The 27115-nt window shown below is 32.9% G+C and overlaps 1 protein-coding gene across 11 annotated transcripts in view; it reads right to left on the minus strand.

Annotated features, from left to right (window-relative positions):
* The window catches only part of LOC143237123 (peroxisomal ATPase PEX1-like), a 118681-nt gene that overhangs the window by 58626 nt on the left and 32940 nt on the right, over window positions 1-27115 (minus strand). For all 11 annotated transcript variants that reach the window (XR_013019872.1, XR_013019871.1, XM_076476017.1 and 8 more), the window contains exons 8-16: window positions 24391-24508; window positions 21581-21863; window positions 20074-20303; window positions 13334-13504; window positions 12569-12723; window positions 5051-5228; window positions 1396-1586; window positions 1027-1161; window positions 7-71 (exon numbers count right to left, since the gene is read on the minus strand). Coding sequence is in view for 9 of the 11 variants with exons in the window: in XM_076476017.1 (XP_076332132.1) it covers window positions 7-71; window positions 1027-1161; window positions 1396-1586; window positions 5051-5228; window positions 12569-12723; window positions 13334-13504; window positions 20074-20303; window positions 21581-21863; window positions 24391-24508 (1526 nt within the window). In the remaining 2 variants the exon portion in view is untranslated. The remainder of the gene's footprint in view (window positions 1-6; window positions 72-1026; window positions 1162-1395; window positions 1587-5050; window positions 5229-12568; window positions 12724-13333; window positions 13505-20073; window positions 20304-21580; window positions 21864-24390; window positions 24509-27115) is intronic.

Consider the following 27115-nt stretch of genomic DNA (forward strand, 5'->3'; position numbering starts at 1 on the left):
ACATACTTGTTAAACACTGTCCTGATGGCTTGCTCACTTGCTCCTATGTATTTGGACAACAGCTCAGGTCCCTAAACAGATATTTAATAAATAAAAGTTTATTTCACTTCATTTTTTAATGTTACTTGAAATTTACTGTCTGTTACTAATTTCTAAATTGGAAGAAATTCTTTGATTATTTTGAGTTAACGTAATACATGTTACAGACAACTGATATTAGCATTAACAACCCTTACTTAAAAAACACAAAACAAATGGCAAATTTTCAACATACTCAGGTCATCATCCCATTAACAATGATATTTGAAAAAAGTGATCAAAACTGATCAAGAGTTGTTGAGAAAACAGCAGTGATAGGTGTAAAACCGAAGAGGGGCATTGTATAGAGTTAATAAATTAGGTATAAAAGTGTTTCTCAATACTGGTTCAATTTGAGTAAGTTTTTTTGTATTAGAGGAGCTTCTATTATTTTTGTTGTTGTTTGTTTACTTTGTTTATTTACTTAATTTGTGGTTTCTGTGGTTATATTGTGGTTATTAATATGATAACTTAAGGAAGTGGAAACACTGTTTTTTTTAAATAAAAATTATTAATACCCATATCAGTTATCTCTACAGTATACAAACGTAAATACATATATGTATATATTTTTAATTCAAATGGATTACTCATCGTCATAATGTCAAAAAATAGTCATTAACAAATCAAATAATTAGAACATACAAAAATATACACATCTTCTTTACATGTCATTCCTTCAGAAGTTTTGAACTGTGGGTTTTTGTTTTCATGTGATATTAAAATCACAACCACCTACACTTCTGCCAATGAATACATGACCATGATCAAAATTGCATAACTTACACACAACAGAAATTCTCCTAAACAATGAAATAATATTTTGAAAGCAGAAGGATGGAAATATCAATACAAATAAAATTAACTGAACTTCTGACTTACTAACCCTAATTGTATTTTACTTCATCATTATAGTAAAAGCTCAATAATCATGAATTAAGTTCATACTTGTATACTAATAAAATGTAATCCAAATTCTTTGGCCACAGTTCCTGCTAACAACGTCTTGCCTGTACCAGGAGCTCCAAACAACAAAATTCCAGACTGTGGTTTCAGTGGGCATGCAGCAAAGAGGGATGAGTACTGAGAAGTAAAATAAATGTTTATATCAAACTAGAAAAGTTTAGTATAAAATTATAATAAAATATAACTGACTCTGATTCTCAGAAATGTCTTCACAATTCAATCATCACAAAGTATTGGAAGTACTTTTTAAGTTACACTTCTAGACGTAATTAATCATGCTTTTATTATAAGTAAAGCATATGTTAACACACAATATGGAAGTAAAAACGTGATTTTCAAAATGCAACTTACTTTCACAGGCCACAGAAGCATTTCCTTTAATGATCTTTTTACTGACGTCAATCCTCCCACATCACTCCACTCTTTATCACCCCCAATATGAAGGCTTAAATCTCGTAGAGAGAGTGGAGAAAAGTCATATAGAGCTGCTTGAAAGTCTGCATCAGTTAAAACTGCTTCATTTTTGTCTTGAACTTTATTATCTACAGTAAGTATTATGAGTCTATTGAATGAACTGTAGGCAACATAACAAAAGGATGCATATGACATTACATCCACAATCATAAATAAAATTAGACTAATAACAACTAATTAGTTGAAAAATTAATGTTCTCAAAATTCTGCACATAATTAAATGATGCCCCAACAATTTTAAATGCTTAGGTGATTAGAATGTCAAGACAACTACTTACTCATCATAAAGCAAGTCAAACTTAGCTTATTCAAAAGTTAGCATATTAGTGTAAATTAGAATATGGCACTTTAACCAATTACCTATGACAAGCTATCACGTCAATAAGTGCAAAGTCAACTAATCAATGAATCAAAATTATTTTTAATTATCAATTAATGCAATGAAAATAATCAACTAAACAAAATTATGGTTTCCAATTATTATTGTGTTTTATTATTCTACCAACCAATCAGTTGAATTATGATTAAACCTATTGTTACAAAAATGATGTAAATTAGGGTTTTCAATTGTTATTGTTTTCAAGTACACCAGCTATTCAAGTAATTGCAACACTACCATTAAATTTGTTTGTTGTTAAGCATAAAGCTAAATGATAGTCTATCTGTACCCTGCTCATTGAAGATATCAAAATTCAATTTCAACATTTTAATTGTTAATTTCAAGTTTGCTCAGCTTTATGATTTGGAGGTCTTGAGTTTGATTATAATTGCCACCAAACATGCTTGCCCTGTCTTTGTTATGGCAAAGCTACCACAGCTATATGCAACTATTACATATTTTGAGCTTCTAACACAAGAGAAGGCAACTGACTGACAACAATCACAGCCAACTCTGACATACCATGGTTTGAGGAGCACTGTAATAATTTATTAATTGAGTGTAATCAATTTATGGGTCCATCCATTAGTTGACTGGCAAACATCACTACTTGCCAAACCATAGTGCATATTCAGTTGCTTTTTTTAATTTTAGGTATAAACAGTAAGTATCTGAACAATATACAACAGCCATACTTATTTCATTTTGTTTTTACAGTAGACTCTTCTTGTTAAGACAACCAGTGGGTCTGAACAAAGGTGATCTAAGAATGAAAGTGTTCTTACTAAGAATCAACCAGTCCATCAATTAAGTGTAAAATATTTGTGATAATACAGTGGAACCCCTCTAAGCGGCCACCTCTCAGATTCGGTCATCCCTTGAAAGCGGTCATTCAATCACAGTCCCTTTTTTTGTTTACATAATCCCCAATTATGTACAGTGGAACCCCTCTAATCAGGCCAATTTGTCTGTCCCGAAAGTGGCTGCTTTAAAGGGGTTCCACTGTACTTGAATATTGAACTGTAATATTATATGTGGTATTTCTTTAAATATTGTACATCCAAACTGTTATAATTATTCATTTCTTAAATGTTTTATATTTTATTCTTTATTTTCATCATTCAAAGTGTTTTACAAATTTTATTTACAGAAAACGTGTGCACGTATATTTTATTACAGAAAAACACTGGTTATTTTGAATTATTGTTTTTTGGCATTGTTTTCAATTTCAGTTTGAGGAATATTTTCTATAGTACTTTTAACAGTATTATTTTGAATCCTCTTCCTTACTTTAAAAAAAGTGCCACAGCACTAAGCAATCAATTAATAAGATACTATCAAAATGATTTTATCTCACAATCATGAGCTAAAAAATATGTTTAAAAACAATTCATCCTCAAATTGACAAATCTGTTGAAAATAACGGACCCCATAAATCATACAAGTAATAATCAACTCTCCTCACATGTGTCTGAGATAGTTAATCTTTCAGACATAATTCTCTCTCAAGTGGTATTGTCTCATTAATAAAGGTCTCGACTTCTGCTCAAAATAACAGCTATATTAATGAGTCCAAACTTTTTTCTGACTTCCATGAATTCTCTATAAAAGCAAGACTTTGCAAATTTTTTCACAAGAAACTCCACCCTACTGAAAAATCAACATACACTGAACTTCAAAGAAAAGTCTTAATGGATGGACACCTCCACTGTACAGGCAGTGTATCTGACACAGTAATATTATTAAATCATGTGTGATAACACACCCCTTTCAGGTGATTTCTGTTGTGGCTGCCTCCTATTAAATTTATCACCAACAGAAATCTTAGATATTAACTGACTGATTGCAATATGATTCATACCACGTGATGTTACAGATAAATGACAATTTAATTAATGAGTAAAAGTTTTTTTAAATGAGAACATAAAGAGGAGCTAAGTAGAATTTCTAACTGCTCAAGTAACATGATAAGAGAACAGAAAATTTTGACAGATACCCAGTTTTCTCAGTTCTTCCATGCATTACTTACTTAAAAGAAAAAATATTTTGTAGATTAGTAACACTGGTGAAAGTATCAGGGCTAACACAGAAAGATAGTCAATGACAGAAAGAAAAGGTTACACAAGTAAGAGTTATATTCGTTTTTCTTAACATTTTTTTATTTATTATCATAAATGTCACTACAAATTAAAAAATAGAAAATTTTAGGTTAGATAAAGTTATATTAGGTAATATAGATAAAATTAATGATGACAATAAAATTTCTCTACAATATAAGCTTGTTAGGTCTAACAGCTCGGGATGAGTACAAGCTTTACATGACTTGATTAGTGTAATATTTGCTTCACCTTACCATGTATTTTGGAACTTTTTTATGGTGGGAATTTTAAAAATTATGGTGCCAAAAGCAATAAAACAATAAGATTTAATTAGAATCACTATAAAAGTAATTTAAAAGTGACATGCACTGTGTGTTGTCAAATACTAAACATGACTGCAATCAATGACAACACCTGTTAATGTTTATCATATATATTAAAAAAAAAAAACAGACGACTGGAAAGCCAATAATGGTCTTGGGATTGATTTTAGTGGTCACAGTATGGAATGGACTATGAGAGTTGTTGATCTCGAAGATATTTTATAATGGTAAAGATAGGCAAATTGTTGGGACTGTAATATTTTGCCTGCAATGATGGAGTTGTCTCCTTGGGGAAATGGCCGCTCAGGAAAAATATACTGTATGTAATACATACACATTACGTAAAAAATGTACATCATATACTAAATACATAATGTCTTAGTCAATCCTTCAAAAAGTAACTTAAATAAAAATTAATACTGACTATGACATTAGTTATGTTGTGAATAAAACTTTATTGCAACTGGTTTAATAAAAAACAACAGGAATAAAATAGCATAAAAACTCTTATGTTGGAGGTTAAGCTGAACTTTTACTTCCAGTATGTCTCAGATGACTTAATATTAAATGAATGGAATAAAATAACATCAGCTGTGTTATCTAATATATATATTTGTGGTTTGAACAAACTTTTAATCGTGAAGGCTGCCTTAGAAAAAGTATATGGACTTAAATAGTACAAAAAGAGGAAGTATATGGATTGAATTGTTAGCTTCTTAACTATGACTTACCAGAAATTGAGCGAAGAAAAGCAGCATGCGTAGCTCTGTCTACAATAATCTCCAAATCCTGAGGAAAACATCCTTCGGTCTTAGAAGCAACAGTAGCTAAGTTAACTGTTTTCAATGCATTAGCACAAAGGTATGTTTTGAACAAAACAATGGATTCTAAAATTTCTTTTCTCTGCTCCTGTTGATGAAATACAAATAACTTTACAAGTTTTATTTTGAGAAAGGATATTCAGTTTGAACATTGATGTTAACATTTTCTTAAACCAAACAAGTATTTGAAATAATACTTACCTCTTCTCACACTACAACTATTACTCTACTGCAAGGGTTCCCTTCCTTTGCCTATCTAAGCACCAGTTTGACTTTTCCTCATTTGCAAGTTACAATAAGAAGGTAAGCAACACTGTAGTGGACAAACCCTCTTTTTAATTCAAAGAAGTCTAAAAGGCAACATCCCAAACTTGGAATGATGAGATCCTGTATGCCCTACTCAGTTTGAGGAAACAACGCATTTAGTCTGGAATTATGAACACTCATCCTTACCCTACAACCACACTGGCAAGATAAATTCCAATTTTCCCTGGAATTATGGGGAGGACATGGAACAAACTAGGGTTAACTAAGAACCATGATGGAATCACACCATGTTCAGAATTACGAGGAGATAATAGAATTTCTTCCATGAACAATGTACTGAAGCAATATTAATCAAAAAGAAGGGCCACACTCAACCTAATAGTCAAGCATCAAATTTGAACCTGTATTACAAATGGACTTCTGTGTAAGCTGAGACCTCTTCTACCAACATCTGGAAAGAAACAGATATAGGAGGGCATCCAACTTTGCTCTCTTCTCCAAAAGTGAATTTCTTGCACTGGAAAGTTGGTGTGGTAATGCAATTTTGAGAGCCCTAGGAACAATGAACCAAGTTCTTTAAATTTTTAAAAGCAAATCCACCCCAATTTATTCAACCTGATGATTGGTAGGGATGTGCAGGATAAATACCTTTATGCTTTACTCATGATAATCCTTAAGTGACAGTCCAACATAGTGCAGTAATACTACCTGGCCTGCTTCTAGGTTGTTTTACAGAACATTTCATTTCTATAGAGCCTGTTGCAATCTAGATAAAGTATGTTGTATAACAGTTGTTAGTGTATTTGGTTTAATAAAAGAAAACCTGCCTAGGCAATACTCACCACAGAATGGGATCCCGTGAAAAAGAAATAAGGGATCTTGGAAAGTAAAGAAGACACAATATTTAAAATAAGTATACTCACCCATCTTTATAATCTAGTGAATGTGGCTAAGATAGCTACAGGGGGGTAGTAGAAAACCTTTAAAGGATGATAATGTCAAATAATGCAGATATTGTGAGATAAAAGTATTCACAGTGTTTTTCAGCAGCCAATTAACTGGACTGTTATGGACATAGAAATGTGATGAACATGATCAGACATGACTTGTAAAATTCTCCTTCTCCTGAAAGATAACCCAGATTATGTGATATGGATCAATTTTCATACCCATCTCATCAAAGTAACTAGGGATAAATTTTAGGAAACTGAAGGATCCCAATGAATAAAAAGTAATTGTATAGCACCTTAAAAAGATATGAGTGCAGGCAACATAACACTTCAAAGTCCCTACTGGACATAACACATGACTGAGTTCCATTCAGTTACATATGTGATAAACAGCAATCAGATAAATTGATAAAAAGGATTTATCCAATTTCTGGCTGCTAGTGTCTTAAATAAGTAGGGCTTAATACGGAAATTGAAGGATAAAGGTAGATTGATAAAGTGTCCTGAACACATACAGTGCAAACAAATCTGACCAGTGATATCTGCAGACCAATAACAACATAAACCTTAAGAGAAAGGTGATACATAGTATACAAAATTAGAAGCTCAAACAGGTGTGGAGAAAAAGCATTTAATACCATCTTAATATCCCAGTTAGATAACTGAAATACTCTTTTGAGACAAAGGACATCAACCAACTTGAGGAGGCCAAAGAGGTCTGGGGACTCAAATAATTCCATTTCTCAGAGTATCTAGAGGTAGCCTATAAGGCTACCATTTTATAAGGTATTTTGGAAGATGCTAAGCCCTTGTCAAAGAACCAGATAAAAAAATGAGCAATGGTTGGCATTTCTAGACAAAGTGGGTTCAATTATTTAGCAATACACCATTGTCAACATGTGTGCCATTTCTGCTGATAAATGTCCATCATGAACTATACAGATACAACACAACCTTAGAAGTTGAACCTCAACATCATGAAAAGGACTGCATAACCTCTCTGCTTTAAGTTTGAGCTTTAGAATGGTTTGGTGTATAATGGTGGATTACGGCTGCCTTAACAGAGATAGTCAAAGAGGAAGTGAAAGAGGTGGGCACTCATGAAGGTACCACAGAAGTGTAAATCTGGGTTAAGCCAGCCAATCTTGTCCAATACTACCAAAAGAACATAAGGGACTGAACAAATCATAACTAGGACTCTGGTTGAGAGAAGTATTGATGGGAAGATATAAATGTGCAATCCCATTCAGTCCTGACTGGATGCATCCAGAATAGAAAGACTGGGGAATCTAGTGAACTGCTGTTCATGACCCATTGGTCATATAGAGACCACAGAAGGGAACTCAGATGTTTTCATCCCAAAGTTATGAAAGAATCAAGTGATGGTCACATCCCCAAAAGTGATACTCATCCATGCAGTGGGAGAAAGACTTGAGTAACAGTTGTATTAACAGTTTCATAACAAAGAGCCTTCCAGGGAATAACTGAACTCAACTAAGATATGTGCTGAAAAAGACACCCAAGTTAGACAATATATTGTGCTAGAATGAAAATAGATTTCTTGGATTTGATAACAAAACCTGACTTGGTTGCTTCTGACAGTAGAATCTGGGCATGATGTTCCATCAATTAACAAAATGGAGGTAACAAGAGAAAAAGCTTGTGTGGTTTGGTAGAACATATATGGTGTCAATGATAGTTTGTAGAGCTGAGTCCTGAACTACAGCACCTCACACTTGTGCATAAAACATGGACAGTGATGGGATGACTTCACTAGGGGATGGTGTAGATAGGTATTGGTGACACCAAACAGTCTTGGTGAAACATACAAATACAATGGGAGTAATGACTTCATCTTGAACTTTGGAAGATCTAGGATTTGATTGAGGAACAAAAAACAGATGAAAACAAAACTCTGAAAAAACTGGAATAACTTGTTTCACTGCTGTCTTGACCAACATATCTCTGATAGCCCTGGAATGAAATTCCAAAATCCAAGTATACTGCAAGAGATTGAAATACTATTAGTTGACAGGATGATGGCAGTGGTGATGTGATATGAATGATTAATCCCAATGCAAAGGCTTGTAGTATTCTATGGATCCTTAGTAAAGGTTATCCACCTGGCCAGAAATTATCAGAGCCAATCTCCCAAAAATCCCAAAAGGATAAGGTAGTCAACGCCACTCCTGGTGGTATTAGAACTAACTGCAGAAAACTTATAGATATGGGTGGAATCTATTCTGAATATCAATGAACCAAGCAGATGTTGGGAGTCTAGACACATTAGTAAAAGCAGAACTTGTAAAAACTGAGAAAGTTGAGAAGTCAAAGACTACAAGGATGAATGCAGATGTGCAACATCAAACCTTGATTCTAAGATCCAGGAACACTTAAAAAAACCAATGGTTGGTTGATTGATTTAGTGTTTTACGACACAAAGCAGCTAGACTATCTGTGCCAAACTTCCAGTAAAGAGGTAAAAATAAAGTAAATGTGGTAAAATTCATAAAAGGAAATGAAGGTAAAACAAAATAGCATTGAAAAACAGAAAAAGCATAAAACCAATGTTGACACCTAGTCTAAAATGTTAAGAGAGAAAGCAGAGTAAGTGGGCACATGCTTATCAACCAACAATGCCACCCCTCCATGTACTCGACCATCACACAGCCTGTCATTTCTGTACAGAGAAAACTGCCAAAAGGTGACTGTATCGCCAGATTTCAGAAATGTTTCTTGTAAGGAAAGACATACAGGATGGTAGGAAGCAATCAGTGTTTTGATGTCATCCAGATTAGAACGTAAACCTTGACAGTTCCATTGTATCAAGGTGGCCATTTTTAATGATGTGTAGATGAATTGGCTGGAGAGCTCTTCTGTTTACAACCACGTCTTTTTTCCTTATTGTCTTTATTCAGAGGAGGTCTATCAACCTCCATGGATCCTGCCCCAGGTCGATTGGACAGGTCTTTGTTGTTGGAAGGGGATTCCAGTGACTGTGGACGTGAACGAATGATTGTTTTTCATCTTGGAGTGGGAGAAAAAGATGTATCTGAAACCAAAGGATGTGGATCTTGGGGTTTGTTGGAATGTATGGGAGGAACAGAGATGGGTGTAGAAGTTGATTCATCAACCTTTTTGACCATGAAGGTCAAAAGACTTTTCATTTGTTTTGAAATCGATTCTCTTGGAGGCACAGAGAGATCTGTCTGCACTCCCACTGTAGTTGTGGAATGAAATGCAGCAGCATATGTCCGAGATGAAGTGGGGGACAGCAACATCCGAGCTTCAGGATAACTAATGTTATGAGCTGTTTTCATATGCTGCACCTCTTTTTCCTCCAACCATTTAGGGCAATAACGAAAGTAGGAAGGGGGAGAACCATTGCAGTTGAAACAATGTGGGTCCATTTCACACTCATAGGCATTGTGGTCCTTGCCACCAAAACAAGTACATGTCAGGGAACCACGACATGACATCTTTGAGTGGCCGAACCTCTGACATTGGAAACATCGGAGAGGGTTTGGAATGTACGGCCGTACCCTGCAATTTAGATAACCTGCCTTAATGGTGGCAGGTGCACGTAGTGATGTAAATGTCAAAATGAGGATATCTGTCGGCAGTGTTACTCCATCTATGCGAACGGAGATGTTCCTCACTGCAGAAACTCCTTGAGTGGAGAAACCAGTGAGAATCTCTGATTTGGAGATGTTCTTCAAATCCCTTTCAACAATAACTCCTCATGATGAATTCAAGGTAGCATAAAGGGTAACCTCAATTGGTACATTCCCAATTGCCTTTGAATTCAAGAGGAGTTCAATGTGTTGGGATGTGGATGTTTCAACCAATGTCTCCAGATTGAAGCTCCTTTACTGACTTTGGAGAACCAGCAATTCCCTCTAGTCCTTTCTGAATAAAAAAGGGGGACATTTGCCCTGAAAGTGTTTCTGAAAGAGAATGTAATTTAAGAAAACGAGGTACGTGTGTTACAGATGTTGAAGATTGTTGCTCAGAGTCTTCAAGACGTAGTCGTTTACTTATTGACTGTTTTTTCACTATTTTATTTAAATTTTTCATAGGAGGATCCATAGGAAAAAAAGAAAATTTTGGTATCCACTGACCCCACCCACCATGGAGCCCGATGAGGGAATGCACTACAATGTCATGCAAAGACATTGCAGCAATGCCAGGGTTTCATGAGTACTATACCCAAACACCAGCCTCAGACACAATGTCCACAACACCAATTGAGAACTTCCAACACTGGTACTTGGTTGACTCTAACCTAAGTGAACCAGCCGATTAACCCAAGGGGGGCCACCCAAAGGCTGCCCGTCTACAGGAATTGAAGGCCAAAGTGGTGTGTTAGGATTGGACCCCTCAACCACCAGAATCTTCTCCTCCCCTTCAAGAGTCGCCACTCACGGCAAACACGTGGGTGAATGTTTCAATCCCAGAGGAGGTAACCAGAAAGAACAAAACCTTCTCTGGGAGATCCCCTCACCACGTACAGGAATCCACAATGAGGGGGCAAGGGTTGGGGAAAGGGCACCTTATGTAGCTCACAGAAAGCAGCTGCTGGCAGATAAGTGCCCTCCAACAATACATTTCTACCCAACAAGTCCCGAAAACATAACAGCCAAGAGACTAGGGAAGGTGAGAACCTGACAACTGACCCAAGGTCCATGCCAACAATGGTCTCAACTTGCCATCAAACTGATGTGACATTCTCCAAGAGTCTTCCAGCAAAGGTTGGAAGGATGATAAATATCTCAGAACTGTAACTAGTGATCTCTTCAAGTTGACCTGACAGTCCATCGTGTAGGTTTGTGCTTAACTTCAAAACAAAACATGCAAGTCCATCTGCTGTTCCAATAAATGTGGCAGACAAAAGCGTAATTGCCCCTTCATGTTACTGAGCAGTAAACCTCTCTGCATAAGTTGCAATATCATGTAATGTAGAAACAACTAAGTATTCATCCTCAGATTTTTCTGCCATCAAGGAAGGCTCAGATTAAAAAGCAACTATGGTAAGACCCAAAACATCACATGCTTAATTAATCAACTGAAAATAAGAAGCCAGAGGCAAATGATCCAAATTGGCCTTGTGAGAAGCTGACAGAGTAAAGGAAGGGACTGGAAAAAGCAAATCTAAATTTCTTCCACAATATCTAGGATCACCTAGAAGTGCAATATCAGAGTCCCCTGGAGAAACACCACTGAATTTAGTATCTCCATCTCACATGAATAAGGACAAGGACAATCTCAACTATTGTAGTACATTAATGTCCCCAAAGTGTAGAGCATGATTTTGGGGCATCTGGCTGCATACTATGCACCTTGAGATTCATAATACAGAAGTGTTAACCACCATGCTATTATCAGTTCAATAAACCAGAAAATCTAATCGTATAAAAAGTCATTTGAATGATGACGAAGAATGAAAGAAAATGTTGTTACATATTTTTTCCTAAACTTATTGAAGTTTGGTATGCAACAAAGCTGACTGAAATAGTCCTGCACTTTTCTCAGTGATACAAGATCATTTAGTGATTACATATTGTGAATTACATTTTTAAATGTGATACGACAAATGAATAACAACTATACTGTACAAAAACATGCAAGTACTAATTACAGTGGTTTATGCAGAAACTGATTTGCAAGAAACATGTCAGTCTTAAATGGACAAAGATTGATTATTGACAACAAAAACTGAATAAAAGACTTTTATACACCGAAATATTTTTTTATTTTTATGAATCATAAAATCTCATTATTTAAATAAAGTGGTAAATTATGGATGATCTTGGAACATTTGAATTTGAATTTTCTTATAAATTAAGTTTTTAATCACATTTATTAAACAAGTATAAATGCAATACATTCCAGCTTGAAAAAAAATACCTTGTGAATAGAATAAGATAATTTAGCATAAAATAGCATAAGCAAACAGTTTAGGATTTGGGTCCTAAGTAAGTTCTCCAGTTTGCTTCTTTTTGTGACAATGTACAAAGATAGTTAGTGAAACAATGTTAAACTTGGATATTCCTTTACATATCAAAATTCCCCGTAATGGGCAAAAAGAAATTTAAAAAAAATTTAAAGTAAAGAATTTGCCTCAGAGATCTTCCCACTTCAGCCAATGTAAATATTAAAACCTTTAACAATTAACTTAACTTTAGAAAGTTCAAATTTAATTCATACAAACCATATTTGGAGGTACAATGTCTAAAGCCATATCAAAAACATGAACTCCACGTGAAGCAGAAAGAGATGGATGAAGAGAGTTTACTGATTTACTTGTAACCAGCATGACTACCCTGGCTCCTGAATCTATCAGGGTCTCTTGCATACTTCTGAATGCTAGGGAAAATTATAATTAAGTTTTCCATGAAACTTTTAACTTCCACTAACATAAAATGATTTAGGAAGGATCAAGACAGCAAAGGTTTTAACACAGATTGGTTTTTACATATCTTATATTAATAAAAGCAAAAATAATATTCATTATCAATTTTATAGTGCAACTTTATGTTTTTGTTGTTTCTTTTACACTTGGTTCAACTTTTATTATGTACTATATACTACACCAATGGTAGAGGGATTTATGGGTTGATAACATGGATGAGAAGGCAATAGAAGTTGGCTCATAAAACATTTTTTCAACAAAAGTACACCACAGAGAATGATAAAGAGCATCAATACACAAAACAAAGCAATGTTATTGTGGCACTTCAGGCAGATGCATGAGTAGGCTAATTCTTTAAACAGGTTAAACTTGGAAAACAATAGAATAGAAAAAGCAGCCATAAAAACACACCAACAAACAAAACAGATGGAAATAATAGTTTGAAGAAACTAATATTTTTCTAAGATGTGTTTCTCAAGCATAAAGCTGAAACTTCAAAGTACAATAGCTAAATGAAAAACAATCTATGTGGATGCTGAAAAAAATCCATTATGAATAACTTACCTTCAGCAACTTTAATAATGTACTGTCCATGTGGAGACACATCTACTTCCACTGAAGCTGAGGCAGGAATCAGTAAATCCAAGTCTTCCAAAAACATTATAGATGGAGCTCTGTAAATGGCATCACAATAAACTCTGTACCATGCTTTTTGAATGCCTTCTATCTTTCTACCTGAAATTAACCCATTGAAAACCTTCATCAATGCCAAAATACCTCAAAAGATTAATTTGTCATTAAGTCACAATTTTTGGTTTCCAATCTAGTGCTAAAGTGATTGTACAACTTATTAAATATCCTCTTCTATTTTTAAAAAAATGTCTGAAATAATGTTCAATTGAACAATTTTAAAAATAATAAACTAAAGGCTTTTAACATAATGTTCAGCATTTTTGTTATATTTAATTACACAGGGTAAGAAAAATATATCAAACAAAAATTTCAAAATTCTTATTTAAACAGAAATTTCCAAATTCTTTGTGTATGTAAGAATAAAATAAAAATTTTATATTAAATTAGAGATGGTAAGAATTGTTTAATGTCACAGGGTACCAAAATTAAACTTGAGAGATACCAGTTTGCACTTTTTGAATGGGGAACTTGTACATTTTTTTTTCCCAACATTCAATTGGTGAATTACAGTTAAATCAATAGTAAACTCTTCAGAAAAAAGAACTAATGTATATGCTACATATTTAGGGTTCTGTTAAAAAGAACATAATAAATATGTATAAGGATACATTATTTATTAAAATCAACCAAGTTTTACTACATATATTTTACAAGCTTATTACACACAACGAATATCAAGCTTGATCTGCTAGGTAGTTTAATTTTTCTCAGTTCTGTAAAAACTAACATCTGCACCAAACTTTGAATCACATTATTAAAAACAATGTGTTACATGTAAACTAACTTAATAAATTCTAAAAGTACCAAAACCAAATAATACTGTAAATCTTTTATCTTACACTTATACTGAATAGCTGGTAAAATAGTAGGCAATGGTTTCTAACTATCATTTCACTAGTTGCTCATTTTTCAACTATGCTGCAGTTGAAAGAATTACTTATTTCACCACCATCTAATACACTGAATGAGAGTCTCTTTAATTAGGTATATTCAGATACATTTCCATAAATATTAATTTATTTTGCATTTATTTAATTGGTGTCTCTGCAGAGAAGTTGTGTTACTACTAAAGGTTACATTGCACAATGAGTAATCAGTAAAATTCATGCCTGTTTGTCTCAACTTCTGTATCATGCTCTCCTGGAATGAGGTCATCCTCAACCAAAAGAGGGAACAGAAATGTGACCAAACTAAAACAACTTAGGGATTTCTCTTCCTTGAAAAAAATATAAAAAGATACCATTGTAACATAATCTGAGAATATGAAATACCAGACTTGGACTTTTGTTTGACTTGAAAGTGTGGTATCATCATTATATTTTACCTTGTATAAACATACTTCTAACCAATGTAAGCAGTAGTAAGCACTGAGGTTAGTTAGCATACAGTTACGACAGAAAGTGTTTGTATCCCTGCATTGTGAGAAGTTTTTTCCTCAAAACTTAAAAAGTATGATGATTAGGAAAATGAAAGTATGGTATATTATAAATATTATACTAACATACACCTACATAAATTTCTATGTAAACTGAACGACAAATAAACTGTTTATAAATAAATAACCAAACATAGGAGGGGCAGAAAGTGTTTGTGCATCTACTTTAATGGTCAGTTGTGTAGCCTTTCAGGTGAATTACTTGCTGCAATCTCTCCTCATAGCCCTCCATGATCATTTGACAGTACTCAACTGGTATTTTCTTCCATTCTTCTTTACAGAAGGCCTCTAACTCTTGCAAGTTTTTCAGATGACACTGATAAACTCTGGTCTTCAACTCATACCAAACATTTTCAATTGGGTTGAGATCGAGTGACTGCGATGGCCACTCCAGAACTCTTATAAGGTTCTCTGCAACCAGGATTGCACATATTTCGATGTGTGCTTAGGGTCATTGTCGTGCTGGAAGATCCAACAACCCCACAGCCACAAGTTCCGAGCATCATTCTTGATATAAGTACCAAATATATCAACATACTCTTCTTTTTTCATGATTCCGTTGATGCGGTGAAGGATGCCTACACCAGAAGAGCTGAAGGAACCCCATAGCATAATCAAGCCACCTCCGTGTTTAACTGTATGGACGGTGTTCTTTGAAAGATTTCATTCCCCCTTCTTATGAAAAATACTGCGAACATCATAGTGGTCGAAAAGCTTGATCTTAGAATCGTCCAATAGATGAAGGGTTTATCTACATGTTTTTACATACCTCAATCATGCTTCTAAATGAACAGGCTTTAAATATGGAGTTCTACAAGGACGGCATACTTTGAACCAAGAAGAGTGTAACATGTTCGTAACTGTAGAAGTGCTTACTTCAACCCCAGTTTCCCTTACCAGTTTCTGTATGTCATTACGTGTTAAACGAGGGTTCCTACCAACTTCTCTGAGAACCTTCCTCTTGGTTCTCTCTGAAATTTTGGTGGGGCGTCCAGAACAAGGGAGGTTAGTAGTTGATCCTGTAAGCTTAAACTTGGCAATTATGCTTTGAACAGTAGCTTTCGGCACATTAAGTTGTGTAGCAATACAGGAAAGAGACACACGAGACTTGTATTTTACAAATATTTGGTATTTTAAATCACTGGACAGTTTTTCCTGTTCGCCATGATGACCAAGCAGATAATGATGGACACAGCGCGCTAAATTGCCGGAAGTAAATTTTTTACTGGCTAAATTCCAATAATTATGAACCCAATGTCTAGTTCTGGAATGATATAATGTAGTTTAATAGCCAAACTAAAAAAAATTTTTACGGGAATATAAGTTTTATCACACGTTCTGAAATGTACAAATACTTTCTGTTCCTCCTATTTTTGGTTATTTGTTTATAAACAGTTTATTTGTCATTTAATTTTCATAAAAATTTATGTAGATGTGTGTTAGTATAATATTTATAATATAATATACGTCTGTTAGCTTAATCATGATACTTTTTAAGTTATGAGCGAAAAACTACTCGGGACGCAGGGGTACGAACACTTTCTGTCATAACTGTAGGTAAATTACTGTATCAGTCTATGAATAAATATTTTGTTTTATTTGTACACTCATATTTACCACTTTTATTCACTGATCATGTTCATTTTATCTGATTAACAATTTCTGAATCTGCAGGGGATTCCAAATACTAAGAACACTTTTCCTTCTTTAAATTCAATGTACCTGAATACTACAACTATCAATTGTAGAATAAGATAACTAACACAGAATAAAATAATCTAAGGTTTTCATTAGGATTTTGTGACTAGCAAAGTTTGCCAACAACTTTTCAAACTTTCACTGACTCCTTTAAGATTAATTTCACTATAAAAATCAGTTATTCAGTCAAATGTTCTGAAACATAAATACTTCACACAGCATTCACATAGGTCATGAAAATCCTGGAAAATTATGAAATTTTGCAAACAAAATGTTCAGTACTGCAGGTACTCAAAATCAATGGTTGTTACAATGAAGTCCCAGAAAGTCCTTGAAAGTCTAACCCTATTGCTCCCACATCCCTTTTTTTTTATTTCAAAGATAAACTGTACCATTGTTTTATCCCAGTGTTGTTAAAACCAATGTCTAAAAGATTTAAGTCTTAAAATGAGAAATAAGCTGATTTGGTAACAAAGATTAGTAACAGGCTTCAACTAAGTACTTCCATTTCCATGTGATAATTATTGGAATGATACTGTTAGAGTAAAATAAAGACTCATTTGGAAGAAATCTAACACCATAAAAACGTTGACAGGATAAAGAACATGGACACCTCAGAATTTGTGTATAATTCCATCTTCAGCATAAATACTTCAAAAATAAATCACTATGTTTCTTGCATATGTTCTTTAGCAGTTATTGCTCAAAGTTCCTTAATAAAAAGGGAGAAAAATTCAAGTTCAAACAGCAACAATATAAAATAGCGAGTATATCAAAAACCTAATTAATTATATGAAATAGTCAAGTATTTGTTACTAAAGATAGCCCATCAGTTTATGCTACCCATTACTTATAAAATGATAACTTAGATCACAATATTCTGAGTGACATTTCAAGCCCCATTACTAAATATTTTGGGATATTCATAACTGTATTGTTATATACATTATTGTTACTACTACTTTTAGGAATAATAGGTAGATGATATTGTTCATGTTCTGCAAGTTGATTTGTTGTTCTACTGGCAAATTGAAATATGTTCAATAAACATTTGGTTTTGGTTACACACTAAAGCTCAGGCCAAGAAGCAGCATTTGGGAGAATAGTTGGTTAGTTGGTGTTTATTGTTGCAAAACAACTAGGCTGTCTGTGCCAAACAACCAGTAAAATAAAATTAAAAATAGAAGTAAAATTATTAAAATATGCAAAAAGAAATCACATTAAAACAAAACAAAGGCCAAATTTTCAAATTAAAACGACCAATAGCCCTTAAAAATTCATAAACACAGCTGAAGTGGACAGTGTCACCATTGAAAATGATACTGTCCAACATCAGGAAGAAGCCATAGTAAAAACGTGTCTAAAATGGTGCCATCACTCACAGTCGTAATGATAACATGACAGTAAAATGTGAATTACTGTGACTTGAGTGTCATGCAGACCACACACTGGTGCATCAGTCCCAGAAAAAAAGAAAATGATAAATTAAAAACACTGTGACCAATAGATAGCCTATCCAGGACAACTTCCTCCTTCTGATCCTTATGGAAGAAGAAGGTATAAAAGCAACAAAAGGTTTGATCTGAAAACACTTACTATGATGTTGTTCACTCCAAGTCAAATACATAGAGCCAAGCCTTGAATACAGGACCGTAGTCCATATGTGGGATGGGCGTGGCTGTGGTAGCACCAAAGCAGATGGACGTAGCTGTAGTGTCAATAAGTTCGTTCTCATGAATATCAATGTGGCCTGGTAACCAGAAGAATTGAACAGAAATGAATGATAAATAGAAATGGGCCAGTCAGTTTTGAATATTAATGAGAACATAGTGAGAATTAATGTGAAGCTATTCCAGGGTCAGTAAATAGTTAAGCAAGTCAGTATAAATAGTATAAATGGTGTATTGCATAGCTTCTACATGATCCAGGGCAAGTGAAATGGCATACAATTTGGCAGTGAACACAAATTGTAGAAAGGATCCTGTGTGCAACCAACAAATAACAACACACCACAGCAGAATTGAAGAGTCACCTAATTTCAAAGCATCAGTATAAGCAGTATAAGTGGGAATGGAAGGTTGGTTCAAAAGATGTTTGGCAAATAGAAGAGTTAGCTTCCAACTGGGTGTATCTGCCTTCCTCAGATAATTGAAAGAAAGATCACAGGTAGGGATGGTAATAAGCCATGGTGGGATAGGTTGACCAGTGAAGATAGCAATGTCATCCAAGGACAGACCCAATTCAGCCAGATGTGCCTGGATATAAAGGTCAGAAGAAACAAAAGGAGACTATCTATTCCACTGAAGATGGAAAACAAAACCCTAAATTAGATGTTGTGGTAAGGGTCATAGTTTGGAAGTATACATTAAAGACAGAGGTGTAAAAGAGGTTCATGAAACTAAGTATACAAACTCTGAACTGAAGAAGTGCAGAAAGCAACTGTGCAGAGCCAAAGCCCCAGATGATGAATGGGGTCCAACATCTTCAAGGATGAGGTACTGACAGAGCAACAGATATTAGACTCATAGTCCAGTTTCAACTGAATAAGGATATAATAGATATGTAGTGCAGAACATCGATCCACTCCCCAAAAGATGGAAGAGAGGACACATGGGATGTTCTGTGGTCTTGCTGACTTGACACATAGCTGCTCCAATGAAAGTCAGCTTATGGTGAGATATAATCCCTACAAACTTTGCCTCAGTAACCACAGGAAATGTTATTAAATAATTTTTATTATCTAAGGATTTTAGTCTTGAAAACAAATAAATCATTTCATGTATAATTATAAATACTTTCATTTTATCTTTAATAAATGACTGGTTTGTTCTATAAAAACGAAAATTTTTAAAAAGTAATATTTTAGTAAATACGTTTCCTGATTCTCTGAAGTCCTCACTAAGTTATTTATTAAATTCATAATAGTCTTAAAGATAAACTTGACTGAAATGCATAACATATAAAAATGAAAAAAATATCTGGAGATATGAGAATCAATACAAAAATAACTTAAAATGTAAATAAAATGAAATATATAACAAACTACAAGAGAAAAAGATTTCATCACATGTTTAATCTAAACTGATACTTGTTAAAAAAAAATTCACTTAGCTGGTTTAAAAATGAGTAATATAATTTAAAACAATTACTTTAGTATGCATTTATAACTTTGCATTTCTCATGTAATGTTACAATTTCAGGCTGTATTTTACTACAATGCAGTTCTTGATTTATGACAAATTTAGTTCCAAAGTGACAACAGCTCTAAAACCATTATAATTTTTTAAAGTTCACAACATTGATATCTTTACAACAACAAAAATAATGGTAAAAAATTAATATTACTTTTTAAAATATAACAATTATATTATTATTTTATGAAACATTCAAACAATAACTCTAAATAAAATACAAAGTAAAAACCCCAACAAGATTACATGGTAAATAGAGAATAATAAATGATGTTTCTACATCCTACCTCTTAGCCGTTTGCAATCCAAAATACTAATAAAAACATAATGAAAAGGATCTGACAATTTTCGACAAATAGCTCTGGCCAGCGATGTTTTCCCAGCACCCTTAGGTCCTGTAAGTAGTAGACTACAACCACTCCATGGTGACCCTGCAGTCAGACAATTAGCAGAAGGAACCAGCCCAAGTCCAAGTTCAAAGAATGCTATTGCCTTATCAGCTAGTTCTTTAACTGCCCTGGAAGTGGAGATTTATATAATCATTGAAAGCTTCTGATACAGTTTAAACAAGTGCTTAGAAAACTTATAAAGTCAGCCCACTATTTAAGTATTCAACTACAAGCTAATGTATTGTTGCAACATATTCTGTAGTGAATGGGTTCTTTTGGATTACCTGGGAAAAATATTGTAAAATCCAGTTCACATAACAATACCAAATTAGTTTATTTTTTCTGCAGTATCTGCTAAAGACTACAACAAACAAATATAGCTTGAATTTCAGTACCTAAGAATTTATACTTAAGACAGAAATGAAATCTGATTTCATTTACCCAGTGGCCTAAGGCTATTTGCTGACAAGTGTCACTGAAATGGAATACCAAAAGGTATTATACTTTAACACAATAACTTTATTACTTCTATGATACATTTAATAAGTATTTCATATTATGACCTAGTCTGTACATAAACAAGACCTGAAATCAGGGTATTAGTTGAGTTACAGGAGTGTTTGGTATGCAAGTTAGAACAACATCAAAAAAGTACTATGATAAAGAGTTTGATCTATTAACCTCACAAAACAACAACACTCTATTGCTAAAAGAACTCAAATCTAAATAGTGTTTGCCAACGAAGATATAAGATATGTTACAATTATACAAAACAGAAGAATTTTTCATGTTCATATAAAGACTGCATTTAGAAACCTAATAATAGTAAGCAAGCTTCACTGAATCTTCGTCACCCATCTCTATCAACAGAAGTTAAAACCATGCATAAAACAGTTTTACAGTGACGAGAAACCACATCTCGTGCAAATTCACCCTAGTTTACAAGCTGTGAGGGAGTAAAATGCATACACCATTCCAAAATGTCACACAAAACATGGTGCATGACCACCATGTTTTGTGTGACATTTTGGAATGGTGTATGCATTTTACTCTCTCACAGCTTAGAAACTAGTGTGAATTTGGTAATGTTGGAGAAGAAATTCAGATCCAGGGTATCACAAGTTTAAATCTATCCAGAATTTAAAAGAAATAAAAGTATTAAAAAGTCTTGTTTGGGAATAAACCCATAAAAGATGTCTCTCTGCATCCCAGACTGAGTATTAAATAGAATCAAATTTCTGGGCATTTAAACATTTTTAAACTCATTACTTCAAATTTTTAAAGGTTATAAGCTTAAAAACTCAAAACTTTAAATTATTTTTGTATAAAGTCTCCATCAATGAATAAACATATACAAATACACCATTCAGCTGCAAGAAGTAAACTTGGTATTATTTATGCCTACCCCAATTCTTCAATTTGACATCCAACTTTTCCAAAGTCTAATTCTTCTATTACACGAATGGGTAAGTGTATGCCCCATGGCATCATGGGTATTAGCTTTACATCTTGGACTTTGCACATAACAAAATCAGACTTCACAGCCTCTGGGATGAGATACCAAAGACAGGCAGAAGATGTTGTAAAATTAGGTTTATCCTTTTGTGGAAGATTATTTGTACTTGAAACAGGAGTTGCACTTAACTCAGGAAGAGCTTCTGGTTTCAGAATAAAGTCAATATCTTTATCTATCAAAAATAAATGTATATATATTATTACTCTTATTCATCACATTTATATTCCTTGTAAAAACACAAGTAACGATAATAAATAACATTTAGAAGATATTATTACAAGAAAAATAATTATGAATTAGCTTCACTATTAAACTTTTTATGACACATACTAGTAATTCACTTTGCATATAATGTATCAATGAATCAAATGTCTTAGTCATCTCTACAAATGAAACTTTCAATAAAGCTACATAGATGTCACATTATTACACATATAGGTAAACATACCCAATTTTTATACAGTGTTTAACTGAGTAAAGTAATGAAATATGACATAACATAGTTTATTCATTAGAAGAATAAAAAATTGATCAAACATGCTGGGTTGGTCCATTGGAGCAATCCTGTATAGGAAACAGAAATGTTTACTATAATTCTAAATTTACTGTGTATTCACACAAAATGTGACAACCTAATAAAATATACAAGTTTGTTATAAACTACAAATCAGATGTGTTACAAAAGTAGTTATTCTTAAGATGTGTCTGTGAACTGACAAACATCAGTCTGACTCAGACTCTGAAAAAGTGCAAGGTAATGTTCAGGTGAAAATTAAAAGTACTTCTGTCCATCATACAATTTGTATGTTATATTTGCATAACCTCTAAAGTACATATCCTCAATATCCACATAAACTGTATCTGATATTTATTCTTCTCTACCATGAAATATCACTAAATCAGCAATATAGGGTAAAATTGATAATTCTGAAATCAAATACATAACACTTTGTTGAATGGCACTAAGTAAAGGCCATGGAATGCATACTTTAACCCTCACCCATACATGTAGGGTTAAGAATTTAAAACAGATCATTTAAATATCCTAATACAATTTCCCTATTAAAGGACAAAGCAGAATAAAAAAAAACATTTAATGAACACACTATTAACAAAATCAAAATAATAGCAACTAACTTACATTACACTATTATAGCTTGTACTAACAACAACATTCCTCTCTCTCAACATATATAAAAACTCTGGTAAATATTCATAAAAGTTTCAAAATGTTACTTTACTGTTTTTCCAAATGGCTGTTAACATTTGTAAAGGTACAAGGTAATATATATTCACAATATTTTCTAATTGCAATAAAATATTTTTTATTTTTACTCAGTGCAGTTAAAATCTATGCAAATCAGGGTTAAAGCTGTTTGCTACCTTTCTTAAGTCTTAGATGCTAATCAAAACAGTGCAAGTCTAATTTTACTTTTACAAGCATACTTTTGAGTATCACAATGAAATAGATTTTGACATAAAATGTAATAAAAATAAGAAATTATTAACTTAATTTGAACAAGCAACTTTCTTACTTACTATTGTAAAACATAACCACTTATAAGCAAAATGACAGAACACAGCCACTGAACTTAAAACATACATCTTAAGTAAACATACAGATGATACTACACCCATTCAAATGTTACAATCAGTTTTTTACTGGCAGATGACATAATATTGTGTATTTACACACAGTTTTCTAAAGAAATTGGGAAGAAAAAGGAAATCAGTAAAATATATATGTAAAGACATCTTTTTGTAAGAAACGCATCCTCGTGTGCTAAGGATACTTTTGCAATATTTTAATCTTAAAAGTTTGCTGCTATAGTTTATAAAAAAATACAACCAGAGTTGCAAATGTTTTACCTTTGGTTTGAACCATTATTCAAATTAGGCAAAAAAAAACTGATTAAACCAGCAACATACCAGTTGCCACTTAATCAAAATTTAATGAATAAACATTTGAATAACACTAGAACACGCTGTCTCAAAACCACTAGAATTAACTTGACATTCTATATAACCTACAAACAGGTTTATAAAATTATATTACGGCTCAAAGTGGCACCTTTAGTCTAAACACATTATGTTCTCTTTGTGAAATAATGATTTTAACCACGAAAACAAAAATGGGCAATTCTATGATTTGTGTAGTTTAAAACATATTGTTTGTATTGGTTATAAGTATATCCAATAGCAATATCAAAATGAATTATAGACATTTCATCCAAACACTGTAAATGAGCAGGGTATGCCACTGTGGGTTGAACGATGTAGTGATATCTCAATAAGGCAAGACAAGACTAAAATTTCATATTTTGGCTTCTCAATATCTATGGCAGTGTTTCTAGTTGGTTGAATGAACTGAAGCTCTTATAAAGGAAGAGAGCAAGTTACAAAATGAAAATTTTGAGGAGTGTTGTGTCATATGATTCAGAGGTGCAGATTGAGAATTTAAATATTGTTTGTCCAAATTAAGAAATTAAGGTTTAAGTAATATAACACTTGAATTATTAAACAAACTTATGCTAATACCTATCAGAAGAAAGTTTACAACATTTCAATACAGTATAGTTAAAATAAAGGATGTAATTATATCATGTCATCTCAGAAAAACATCTAAGTAGTGCCCACACTCAATTTTTATCAGATTTTAACTATAGTGCATGTATGTAAAGGTTAAAAAACAAACTGACCATCTATAGAAAGTGAAATTAAAGTTCCAGGCATGACCACAAGTGGATAAAATTTGTTACTAACACCTCCTATCCAATTTTTGAACACCTCTATGACACTTTCAGTGGAAACCTTGACCTGTTGGCAAAAGAAAAAAAACTACATATGAATTTAATTTCCTTAAAGATTAAAAGGAACATACATTTAATTAATTAATGTTTAAAATATTAAAAAAAACTGATGAACTAAATTTGTGTTTCAAAGAAGCTTAGTTAATATTATTGTATGATGCATAATCACTTACAAAGAAAAAACTAAATTAGCTGTAGTACTTTGCTCATTTAACTCTGGTCCAAATCTACTGATCAACAGACATTCTCTTTGTGCAAAATTCTTATTCATTATTTGTTTTAGTAAGGACAACACACTATCCCCTATATATGAGTTAATCACTTTGATTTAATATATAGTTCATCATGATGAAAAATGATGGTGATTTCAAATTTGCACTTCCTTGTATGAAAACTTGAGACAATAACAAAATTAGCTCAGTAGACTTTATTATCAGAATTTAGATGTTGTATTTTTTTGTAAAAAACAAAGTATCTTTCACAGTATAATAATTACTAGTTAATGGTTCTATATAATAACTTAAATAAAAATAAGCTTAGAATTATATATCATGACCCACTACAATGGTTCATAAGAGAAATCACTCCTGAATTCACCAAAAACCCTCATAGAACACACAAGCAAAAAACAGACTTGTTCTTACAATGACACACAAGGTCTTCCATCTGAATGGTTAAGGTTACTACACATCAACAATAGCAAAAAAAGTTTATTTTCTTATTGCTAGACAAAATTCATTCATTTGTTATTCATATTATTATTGTTTAACAATCCTACACAAAAAAACAGCAATGAATATCTCATTCAAACCTGTGCAAACCTACTAAAACACTTCTGTGCAGGTCAAAGGGCTATTTTTATGTTGATTCTTGAAAGAGAGATTTTATTAGTTTTTCATTTACATTCAAGTTTATTTTTGAAGCTATTCAAATACTGAAGCCTACAGCAGAAACAATCACATACACTGACTCAAAATCTGTGCACAGCTACTAAACAAACTCCTGCAAATGTTGTAGGGCTATTTTTAAGTTGATTTTTGAAAGTCAAGATTTCCACCCTCTAAAATTTTGCAAGTTTTCCTTCACAGTGTATATAAGCTCTGAAGGCATTTAAGCACCATCATACTAGTCAGAAACACTTTGTTTTATTAGAGTAAACAATGTGCATGTTCATAACAGTATCTCCAGCCTTATTATTATTGATTCCAGTTTCACAAGCTACAACAGAAAAACAGGTTATAAATATTTTACAGCAAGCTGGACAATAATTTGATGTAGTATTATGTTATGTGGTAATTTTAAAATTAATTCAAGTGGTTTCATTTTTTTAACCAGAAGAATTTCTCTAAACTTTTTACTTTCTGCCATTGAAAAAATTTGGTGTTTTACTGATGTGCATTAATTGAAAAACAATTTTTGTGCTTCTTATAATAAGCACAACAATTGGAATCTGCCATGCTGTGAATTCATCATTTCTCAAGTTCACTGTTCCTTATTATTCCTTGAGTTTGCTGTTGCACTTTGTCTCGATGTGATTATTTGCAACTATTTCAGTGAGCTTTCTTAACAGTAGACAATTATCATTGTAGATTTCTCTATTTGTAAGTTGTGATTTATTCTACAGATTTTCATCCTTTGTGAAAACTGTGAGTGCACATTTTAATATTATTTCATGATTATTATTCATATTTTTGATTCACAAGCCTACAGCAAAATTGGTTGAGTATTTTGCACCAAAATCTAGCATTTCATATTGCTGAAAATGTCCATGACCTATCTAAAAAGTTGATTTTCATAGCTATAAATACATAATATATCCATTGTTGTAGTGAACAACTTCCTTTGTAATCAATGCTTGTTACCCATGTTTACATGAAAGCGCAGGCACAAAACAACCTGACTCAGTAAATAATGGCCGAGTGGGGGAAAAAGAAACAAAAGCAGCAGTAAACTGTTGAACATCACATAACATTTAAGTAAGTGCAAATGAATGAATGTAGTTTTAAATTGATTCTCCACAAACGGACACAAAAACTTAAAAACAAAGAGAATTAAAAAGTGCTCATTTAAAAATGGGAATAGGGATCATTATGAATGCCATCATAAAAGATTGAAAAGCACTTGTTTAAAGCATGGTGTTCTTCATTTGGGAAAATGACAATTCTGAATTCACATTTAAGAACATGCAATTTTGAAATTATCATTTTTTAGAATAAAGAACATCATGCTCTAAATGACTGCTTCTCAATTTTTTTCAATATTATTCACTGGTGTAATTTTGTCATAGCAGCTTACTCATCCCAGTTAAAAAAAAAGAAAGACAAAGTATTAATTAAAATGCAAAATTCCTTATTATGAATTAAATATATATCAAACTAGAACTAGAAGGAAGACAACTTAAACAAAAAATAAATATTTATCAAACTACAACTAAAATATATAATAACTACTACTGACTCTTTGCCCTTGAATTTGTTATATAATTGATAACACTCATTCACCCCAATTCTGATGTTATTAACCTCTGTGTGAACCATTCATCCAACTGAGAAGCACTACTCTAAAACAAATGTAATGAACCTCCAAGTAGTGGATAATTTAAGGTTCTTCCTAA

The sequence above is a fragment of the Tachypleus tridentatus genome, chromosome 13 (genome assembly GCF_004210375.1).
Source record: "Tachypleus tridentatus isolate NWPU-2018 chromosome 13, ASM421037v1, whole genome shotgun sequence".
Taxonomy (NCBI): Eukaryota; Metazoa; Arthropoda; class Merostomata; order Xiphosura; family Limulidae; genus Tachypleus; species Tachypleus tridentatus.